This window comes from Triticum urartu, chromosome 6A (genome assembly GCF_056163025.1).
Source record: "Triticum urartu cultivar PI428250 chromosome 6A, HENAU_Tu73, whole genome shotgun sequence".
NCBI lineage: Eukaryota > Viridiplantae > Streptophyta > Magnoliopsida > Poales > Poaceae > Triticum > Triticum urartu.
This window is the reverse complement of record NC_141878.1, coordinates 251116287-251126281: the sequence shown is the minus strand read 5'-3', so window position 1 is coordinate 251126281 and position 9995 is coordinate 251116287. Positions and strand designations below refer to the sequence as shown.

General features: G+C 47.3%; 1 protein-coding gene across 15 annotated transcripts; it reads right to left on the bottom strand.

Annotated features, from left to right (window-relative positions):
• Nucleotides 1-5657: 5657 nt before the first annotated feature.
• On the bottom strand, nucleotides 5658-8956 carry LOC125513236 (transcription factor SPATULA-like). 15 transcript variants are annotated; one of them, XR_015608056.1, is made up of 5 exons: nucleotides 7215-8956; nucleotides 7016-7081; nucleotides 6851-6922; nucleotides 6081-6200; nucleotides 5658-5937 (listed from the first exon to the last, which is right to left on the bottom strand). XR_015608056.1 is itself a non-coding variant. In XM_087527764.1 (5 exons), the coding sequence occupies exons 1-4, from the start codon at nucleotides 7359-7361 to the stop codon at nucleotides 6127-6129; spliced, it is 300 nt and encodes a 99-aa protein (XP_087383890.1). In that variant the 5' UTR covers nucleotides 7362-8948; the 3' UTR covers nucleotides 5658-5937; nucleotides 6081-6126. The 15 variants fall into 15 exon arrangements, 1 of the variants encoding a protein (XP_087383890.1); XR_015608054.1 differs by having other exon boundaries at nucleotides 6081-6167; XR_015608055.1 differs by having other exon boundaries at nucleotides 6081-6164; nucleotides 7215-8955.
• Between the last annotated feature and the right edge of the window lie 1039 nt (nucleotides 8957-9995).

The window sequence follows — 9995 nt, the reverse complement described above, 5'->3', positions numbered from 1 at the left end:
TGACACTGAAGCACAGAGACTTGACCATCTGAGGTCGGGTCGCTACAATGATACCAGCACCTAAAGCTCAAAAGCTGATGGGGGATGCCATCAAGTCTGGGGTTGCCCCTTCTAAGCCCAAGACTACACCCAAAGCTTTTCCTCCAACCCCCAATACTGCACCAAAGAGGAGCACAAGGAACATACCAGCTGCTGAAAAGAACAAGGCCCTAGTGCCTGAGATTGAAGAAGAAGATGCTGAAGCCCAAGTGCTTGGGAAGCTCAAGGCCAAGATCCTTGACCATGATGAAAATCATCCAGTGGCTGAGAACATGAAATTTAGAAAGGATGCAGGACTCAGATTGTGGAGACAATCAGATCCATATGCTATGAGGAGAAGGACTGCTGTGGATTATAGGTTTCCCACCAAGGAGCAGCAAGACTTCTATGAGACTATTCTGTTGGTCAAGAAACCCATAGTATGTGACATGAAGTGGGAAGACTGGAAGTACATCAACAACAATGAAGACCACTTCCCAGGAGTGCATGAAAGTTTCAGGCTGTGTGGAGTAGATGCTTTTGTGGTTCAGAAACTCACTAAGTGGAATGATGAGCTCATCATACAATTCTACTCTACAAGTCATTTCTATCCTTATGGAAGGATTGTATGGATGTCTGAAGGTACAAGGTACCAATCAACAGTTGCTGAGTGGGCCAAGCTGATTAATTCCCCTACAGAGCATGAGGATGACATATATGTCTATTCCAAGAGAAAGAAATATCACAACTCCATGGCTAACATGTATAAGGAGATTCCTGACAAAGCCTTGGAGACTCACAAGATGGGCTCTGTGTATTATCTATTGTCTAGACTGGCCACTATTAACACCATCTTGAGGCACACCTTGTTGCCCAAATCAGGAGATCACAGGATGATCAGAGGCCATTCCATCAATTTGCTGCAATTGTTTGATGTGCCCTAGAAGTTCAAAGTAATGAGTTTGATTGTTGATACAATCAAGAGAACAACCGCTGACCAAAAGAGATCATGTGCATATGCTCCACACATCCAGATGCTCATCAACTCCAAGATGGGCACAGGCACATACTTGTTGGACAAGGAACATCTTCCCTTAAGGCCTGACTTTGAGGAAAACACATTTGTCATGAATGCTGATCATCCCACATGTGTGGAGGCTCAAGAGAAGAGGGAGAAAGCAAAATATGAGAAGGCAGCAAAGATGCCAAGTGTTGAAGAGGCTTCACAAGTTTTCCTGAAGTCTAAGCAAGATCAACTTGGATGTCTTATTCAAGCAATTTTGAGGGTTGAGAAAGGACTGGCCACCCTGACTCAGAATTAAGAGAGCCTAGAGAGGATCATTGAGAAAAAGTTCTATGATCTTGACTTGAAGGTGAAAGAGATGCAGACAACTGTTGATCAGCTCCAGGAAGAAGTTCAAGAGAGGAAAGGGAAAGCTACTACAGATGCCTTTCAGAGAGTGCCTTGGGCATAGAGGTCTGCAGCAGTGCCTGTGACAGACACAAGAGCTACTACGTCAGCACCTACATCCACAACATCAGTATCTCCTCCAGTTGCAACTCCTCCAGCTCCAACAACTTCCACAGATGCATTCGTCCTTGGAGTCCTCTCAACGCTTCCTCCCGAAGATCAAGCCTAGAGAGACGCATAGAACTATGCATTTTTGAGCTTTTTGGTAACTTGTTGCCAAAGGGGGAGAGAGTGTATAGATCATAGGCTTCGATAGAGAGATTTGCTTCTTATTTGCTAATTATTTGATACTTATTTGTGTGCTTACATGGATGATACTCTATGTTTATGTGTGTGAGATACTTGTATGGTCATGTGTTTGATCATATCACTTTAATGCTTGTGCTTGAATGATGACATTATTTATCTCTCATACATGATCATTCACTTTGCCTTGGTGATGAGTACATATTTCATATTCTATCATTTTGAGCACCCACCAAGATGTATGTGACATGGAAGAGTAGCTCATGATCCTAATCGATTGTGCATTTCATTCAAAAGAAAATTTTAAATACTGCACAAATTTAGGGGGAGCTCTTGCTTATCACATACTTCTCAAAGCGACGATATATTTCACTCTTATTACCTTTTGTCAAAGATTTGATCTATATGTTGTCATCAATTATCAAAAAGGGGAGATTCAAAGTGCAACTAATCCCTGGGTGGTTTTGATAATTCTTAATAAGATATAGCTCATTGAACTAATACTCTTTCAAGATGATCATTTCATAAAGTTCAATGATTGGCATGGCATGGACTAGAGATGTGGCCTCTCAAAATGCTAAGGACATATATTGGCTCAAGCTCAAGACTCTATCTTTTCATTTTAGTGATCCAAGATCACATTGAGTCCATAGGAAAAGCCAATGCTATTAAAAGGGGATGAGGTGTTGCTTAATGGCTTGCTTGCTCAAAATTCTTAGTGATATGCTCCAAAAGCCCTCAACCACTTTCTCATATCCACATATGTCCCAAACCAAAAGTCAAACTCGGCCCCCCTGATTTGATCTATCCGGCGTCACCGAGTTCATTTGACATAGCCATAGCCAATAACCCTAATCAGTTCGGTCTCACCGATAGGGATCTCGATCTCACCGAGATGGGATTGAAAACTCTCTGTTTCCTTTTCGTAACATTTCTGTCTCACAGAAATGAGCGATCGGTCCCATCGAGTTTGCCTGACCAACTCTCTGTTTGCCTATTACAGATATTGGTCTCATCGAGATTACATTATGCCCTAACCCTAATGAAATCAGTCCCACCGAGTTGACATGTCGGTCCCACCAAAAATCCTAACGTTCACTGAACTAAATCGGTCTGACCGAGTTTAGCTATTTGGTCCCACCGAGTTCGGTAAATTGTGTGTAATAGTTAGATTTTTTGTGGAGGCTATATATACCCCTCCACCCGTTCTCCATTCGTGGAGAGAGCTATCAAAACATGCTTACACTTCCACCATTCATTTTTTGAGAGAGAACCACCTACTCATGTGTTGAGACCAAGATATTCCAATCCAACCACAAGAATCTTGATATCTAGCCTTCCCCAAGTTGCTTTCCACTCAAATCATCTTTTCACAAAATCCAAATCTGTGAGAGAGAGTTGAGTGTTGGGAGACTATCATTTGAAGTACAAGAGCAATGAGTTCATCATGAACACACCATATATTACCTTTTGGAGAGTGGTGTCTCCTAGATTGGTTAGGTGTCACTTGGGAGCCTCCAACAAGATTGTGGAGTTGAACCAAGGAGTTTGGAAGGACAAGGAGATCGCCTACTTCATGAAGATCTACCCAAGTGAGGTAAGTCCTTCATGGGCGATGGCCATGGTGGGATAGACAAGGTTGCTTCTTCATGGACCCTTCATGGGAGGAGCCCTCCATGGACTCACGCAACCGTTACCCTTCGTGGGTTGAAGTCTCCATCAACGTGGATGTACGAGAACACCACCTATCGGAACCACGCCAAAAATCTCGGTGTCTACATTGCGTTTGCTCCCTCCAAACTCCTCCCTTTTACCTTCATATGCAATGATTTACATTCCGCTGCTATATTCTTAGATTTGCATGTGTAGGTTGATTGCTTGACTTGTGATAAGTTGCTAAAATCTGCTAAGACTTAAAATTGGGAAAATGATAGATTTTTATTTGGTCAAGTTGTCTAATCACCCCCCTCTAGACATAATTTCGATCCTACAGAGGGTGAACAGGATTCCCATTACAACCTAGGAGGTGCTTTCCCAGGCTTCACCCAGGCTAGGTCCCCCCCCCCCCCCGCGGGAGGCACTGCGGCAGGCTACCTCGTGGCCATCGTGACCCGTCGATGGCAGTGGCGATCGACAAGACGAAAGTGCCACGGGACTGACGGAAGGCAGGCCCCCGCCGGCCTGGTCCTCGAGGTCTTCAAGGCCTCACGAGGCCCAAGGGTCCCTCGCAACCCAGAGATGTGCCCCGGTTGTACCCCCTGATACAACCAATATTTTCATAACGTATTGTGCTAACCTTAAAACGCAGGTGAACCACGCTTCGATAACACACTCGCGAAGCGGCAGCCGGACGAAGCGCATGCCAGGCGCGTGGCGGCGCCCCGACGTGAGGTGGGACCTCAAGGGTCTCCGGGGGCTCGAGAGCCCCACTAGGCCCAGGATGCTCGCTGGGGCTTGGAGCCTCTCGGGTCATCACAACCTGACGCCCGCCCCCCGCCCCCACCCCGAAATCAAAAGACTCAGGTGGAGTCCGAAAGCTTGCAGTGGGAGATAGCTAGGCGAGCGGTGGCCCGTGTGGCCACCCGCCGCCGGCCCCGAGATCGGAGACCCCACACTGGAGCAGGCCCTCTTAGGAGAGGACGCCCATGGGTTCTCACCCACGTTGGGGGCCCGTCCAGGATGGCCTGTGCCACCAGGCATGCCGGCGCGTGCCTGCAGGCGAGGGGCGGGGTCCCCATCCAGAAGGCAGGGAGTGCCCTGCACCCCTTCAAGCTTTAACCGTGACACCCTCACGTAATAATGAGTGGGGTTGTACACGCCCCGAAGTCTCCCTGTGCGCCGCCCCTCAGCCTCACGGGGGCTCCCACCCATTCCCAAGTGGACGCCCATGGGGTCTCCGGGGGCTCGAGAGCCCCACTAGGCCCAGGATGCTCGCTGGGGCTTGGAGCCTCTCGGGTCATCACAACCTGACGCCCGCCCCCCGCCCCCACCCCGAAATCAAAAGACTTAGGTGGAGTCCGAAAGCTTGCAGTGGGAGATAGCTAGGCGAGCGGTGGCCCGTGTGGCCACCCGCCGCCGGCCCCGAGATCGGAGACCCCACACTGGAGCAGGCCCTCTTAGGAGAGGACGCCCATGGGTTCTCACCCACGTTGGGGGCCCGTCTAGGATTGCCTGTGCCACTAGGCATGCCGGCGCGTGCCTGCAGGCGAGGGGCGGGGTCCCCATCCAGAAGGCAGGGAGTGCCCTGCATCCCTTCAAGCTTTAACCGTGACACTCTCACGTAATAATGAGTGGGGTTGTACACGCTCCGAAGTCTCCCTGTGCGCCGCCCCTCAGCCTCACGGGGGCTCCCACCCATTCCCAAGTGGACGCCCCGTGCTTCGCGTTGGCGGACGACACGGTCAAACAACGACTATGCCCACACCCAAGTGGAAGCCCCATGCACCGCGTTGGCAGACGATACGGTCAAACAACGACTATGCCCACGCCCACGTGGAGGCCCCATGCTATGTGTTGGTGGGAAGACTAGCTTAGGTGCCGGACATGGCTGTTCTTTGCTTTCTCTTGTAACCAATTGCCACTTTTTGTAATGAAATATGAAGTTCTTGCTTCTTTAGTCGCAAGGGAATGGGATTTTTTCTGCAGCATTTTCCATTTCATGAGTTTTCTCCTAAGGTACTAGGAACAACCTTAGCAGTAGCGTTGGTTTTTGGACTAGCAGTAGTGGAGGTACCCGCGCTACTGCTACGGCGCTACAGCTAATTTTTAGAAGTAGCGCTTGTTTTACCCCACGCTACTGCTAAATAGACGTACCAGTAGCGCTAGTGCCCCACGCTACTAGTATTCCACCCCCACGCTACTACTAATGGAATAGTAGTATCACTTCTATAATACCCCCACGCTACTAGTAGCTAATTAGGAATTAAAAAAATCGATCAATTCCATTTTATGCATACAATTCCGAAAACACAATAGCGATGGAAATGTCCTTATTCTTATTCTACCATCACATAGTTGTCATGTCTACTATTACACACTTCCTCATTCTACCTGTTCTCACTCCAATAATAAAGAAAAATGAAAAGGAAAAATAGAGATAATCTGCTAGTGAAATGTCCTTATTCCTGAGTAATATTCAACGGAACGGTGCAACTGCACTGCAGTGTCATGGATTCACTCTGCCTCTTCAACATCTCATTATCCTGCAGCAATGGAAATGAGCATCAGCAAGGCATATAGATATAGTGAATAAATGGAGAGGAAGCATAAGCTCAGATGATACAAGAGATTGGTAGTAAAATTCTGATACAATGAGAATATGCACTGAAATTTGCTCCAAAATTACCTTTTGCAACTCTTCAAATCTTTTGGTTGAAGTAGATAGTGAGGTCTCAACCTACTCCCTCCTGTGAGAAACAGGTCCCCTCAACTTCTTATCATTTGCACGAAAAGAGAGGGGAAGTTACTGTACCTTTGCAAGAAAAATAAGAAACCAGAATAGAAAAAGAGTATGGGTTGTTGGATGAACATAGACATGAAAAGCATGATAAAAAACACCCTTTACCTAGTGGAATTATAGTGAGTTTTTACAATGATTTTGCAGTAGATTTACAGTTCATTAGAAATAGAGATACATTGCATTAGAAGCAGATTCACAGTAAATTAGTAGAAGATTTATAGTAAAAACTGTTCACACTAAAAGAAACTATAAATTTCGTTGACAAATTGCAGTGAAAACCACTTACAGTTACACTTAAAATAGGGCAATTTGTGTGAGTTATAGTGGATTTGCCGAATTGCATTTGCACTAGGAAACTAGTCCTAACATATCAACATTTTGATCAGCATTATAAATCCCATTGTGAATCCAAGGAAATCAAAAGTTCTATAAGATATGGCTAGAAAACACTGGACAGAACAGAAAGTAGCCACTGCTTTGCTGTGTGGAAAATTTCCCGGCTTTACTTCACTATGGATAGGATAAAGAATCAATAAAGAAAACACCCACATTAAAACTTTTGCATCAATGTTTGCAGTTTGGACCATCAGTTAAAATAAATGCACTAGCAAGTTAGTCTCTACATCAACCAGCCATTGAGACATGCATTTACTGACATGTACTTGGAGCCGCAGTTGCTTCAGATACTCAATGAGTATGGCCTCGTCAAGCATGGATGCCTTGTCAGTCTGTAACCACACAAGCACTACCAAACTCAATAGCCCCGAATTCAAGGACAAAGAAAAACAAAGTGGTACAGTAGATGGTTTTGTGGTGCCGACCTTGTTGGAATTGGGTATCAGGATCTGCAATGCCTTCATCTTCTCGTCAATCCTGCTCCTCCGCCGCTTCACCCCAATCAAGCAAGCAATGATCAGCCAAGAAAATAGGGCGAGAAGAGCAGAAAAGCGGTGTGAAACTCAGGGGAAAATGGTTGACGACGGGGAACCGGGCCACCACCCTCTCGGAGAGGTTGTGCACCTCGGCGGCGCGGGTGCACTTGCTGCTGGACCCCCCTCCCCCGTGCGGGCAGTCGGATGTCCCATGCGACTCGGGCTCGGACGAACCGCCCATCTCGCTCTTGTAGAACCCAGTGGCGCCTTCTAAGTGCCGTCTAAATCTGCTCATTGCAGAAAAATTATACCCCAAAGCTGAAGAAATATTCAGTTACAAGAAATGAAGTAATATTCATTTAGAAGATTTTAGTGGTATACATTGACAGAATTTCAGTCCTTTAAAACCTACGAGCATCCATCCATAAAAGCATAATCACTTCAATTATATATAAGCTACTTCATAACAAAAGAAACTATACCGAAACACTAATTAACTCTGAAGTAGTGAATTAATCACTGCAAATCAGCTATTTGTTTCTTTCCACTCCTAAATTGCATAAGAAAATCTTCAGCTGTTATTTTACTCTATGCTTACTAGCTACAACCTATTGGATAGAAAAACACCTTCCATTGTATTATGATGTAGCTTGTGTAATTAATCTCAGAGTAGAAAATGCACGCTAAGTACTTGTGGTACAAAATGTAAAATAAATGATTTTTCCCTTAACCATCACTGTCTCTAAACAACACTTTTTATTTAGTACAAAATCTGTGACCTAATTAGAACTTACTCCAACTAGTTAACATGAAAGAATCTACACTGAAAAGGCATAATCAAAGAGTTGGACTTCAGTATAGCAAGATTAATTTCCCAGTGGGGAGAGCGTGGGCAGGTTGCCCTTGCTGCTGACAGGCTAACTTGCATGCGGCGCTGGCGGCGCCTACGCATAAGCACGGCCGTGACGAGACATCGGCGGTCAAGGAGGCATTAGTGGCGGGATTAAACGCAAAAGAAATGTTTATAAGGTGATGATAAGTCATTACCAAGCAACCTGATAGCAAATTCTTCTACGCACCGAGAATAACCTAAAATTAGTACGCATTTTGGTCCAATTGGTCAGGGTCCAAAATGCAGGTCAAGACCAACTATATCAACAGCTATAAGAACCTCTCCCTCATGCATGCCTCTTATGCTACCTTACAAGAATTCCTACAAACAGTGCACACAATTATGCCAGCAATCATTCAGAATACTCTAGTACAGTACATGGAAATCAGTAGCAAACAAAACAATTCACGCATAGAATGAATGCACCAGCTCAGACATTCAATCGATAGCAACCTAGTACAGCACCAAAGGTTCGTTCTTTTCAATTAAGAGAAGGCCGACAGCTAATGCATCCAGCCTGTCGGCCGTATATCCGCCGGAATCCACCCTGACCTGCCCCAGAAACACACATATCAAGCACCTAGGACTCAAAACAGCCTGGAGGAGGAGACACGAGGGGCACCTCGGGCTCGACGAGGGGCTTGCCCTGCAGGAGCTGCTCGATCTGCTCGTCGAGGTCGGCACGCAGATTCCCCATCCGCCCCTCCGCCCACCAGGCACACGTCGACCCCTCCCTCCCGGAATGTCTCCGCTCCCCCGTTCGCCGGCGCCGGAACCCTGGCACCAGATCTATCGGGAGAGGCGACCGCGAGTGGGGGGAGGAGGGAGGATGAGGAGGGGGCGCGAAGCGGTGAGAGGTGCGGAGAGGCAGAGGAGGACGCGGGTGGAATAGCTCGAAGAAATATTTATCCATGGGTCTCCGTATGGCCGTCGTTTGGGGGACTGGGGCATGTTGATTAGTTGTAGCGCGGGGCAAGGGTGCCGCGCTGTAACCAAGTGGGTTGACCCTGTCTATCCATAATAGTAGCGAGAGGTGGTATACCCGTGTTATTACTATCAACTTAGTAGTAGCGCGGGTTTTAAACCCGCGCTGCTACTATGGTTCGTTCTGGGGCACTGTGATGATTATTTACTAGTAGCGTGGGAAAGGTAGGCCCACGTTACTGCTATTCTCTAGTAGTAGCGCACTATTTTACCCGCGCTACTACTAAGTAGTAGAAGCGTGGGGCTCTTACCCCTCGCTACTGCTAAGCATCTAGCTATAAGGTATTTCCTAGTAGTGGGTAGCCATGTCTGCTTGCTCGCCCGCCGACCGATTGCTCTGCGAATGGGGTTAGACCAGTGCCCACATCTAAGTCATCCCGAGCACGACCATTCTACTGCTCCGCGAATGGGGCTAGCAGGCGAAGCTTGCCCAGGATCCTTGATGAGCACCGGTCTCGTGGTCCTGTCCGGGCGTCATGGCCCGATGTAACATAATCAAGCTACCCCTAGACGCACAGTGAACAGGGTAAAGGCGGCTTAAGGGAGTATATTGTCGTTTCATACATGCATCGCAAAGGGGTCTTTCCCAAAATACTCTTACATCCTCACGGGGTCATGTTCAAAACCTTGGTAGGAGATAGGAAAAAGACAACCTAGGGAGACATGCTGTCATCATCGCTACTATCGTCGTCGTCGTTGTCGCCATCGTTGCTACCACCATCAGCCTCGGGCTAGCCTTCGCCACCTGTAGAAGTGAACTCCATGATCAGGTCGTCCACGTGGTCCTCCACTCGTCCTTCCAGGGCGCCCCTAATTTCCACAGGCACGAAAGCTATCACAGCCTTGAGGTCGAAGTCGGGGTCAAAGTGAAGAAGATGGCTAAAGACGCGCCAGGACACACAGACAAGAAGATCGCGGATCTTCTCTTCGACGAGTTGGCACATCTTCCCAGCCCCACCTTCAAGAAATTCCATGACCCTAGTGAAGAAGCCGAGGTAGCCAGCGTCGTCAGCAACGAGCGGGCTGGAGACGTCCTCGGCGCAGATGCCGCTC

Bases quoted from the DNA above. Each gene is read 5' to 3' on its own strand.
- LOC125513236 (XM_087527764.1), bottom strand. From the start codon at position 7,361: ATGAGCAGATTTAGACGGCACTTAGAAGGCGCCACTGGGTTCTACAAG. The intron at 7,082-7,214 runs GTGCACAACCTC...ATTGGGGTGAAG, and splicing joins AGTGCACCCGCGCCGCCGAG to CGGCGGAGGAGCAGGATTGA. The intron at 6,923-7,015 runs GTCGGCACCACA...GTGTGGTTACAG, and splicing joins TGATACCCAATTCCAACAAG to ACTGACAAGGCATCCATGCT.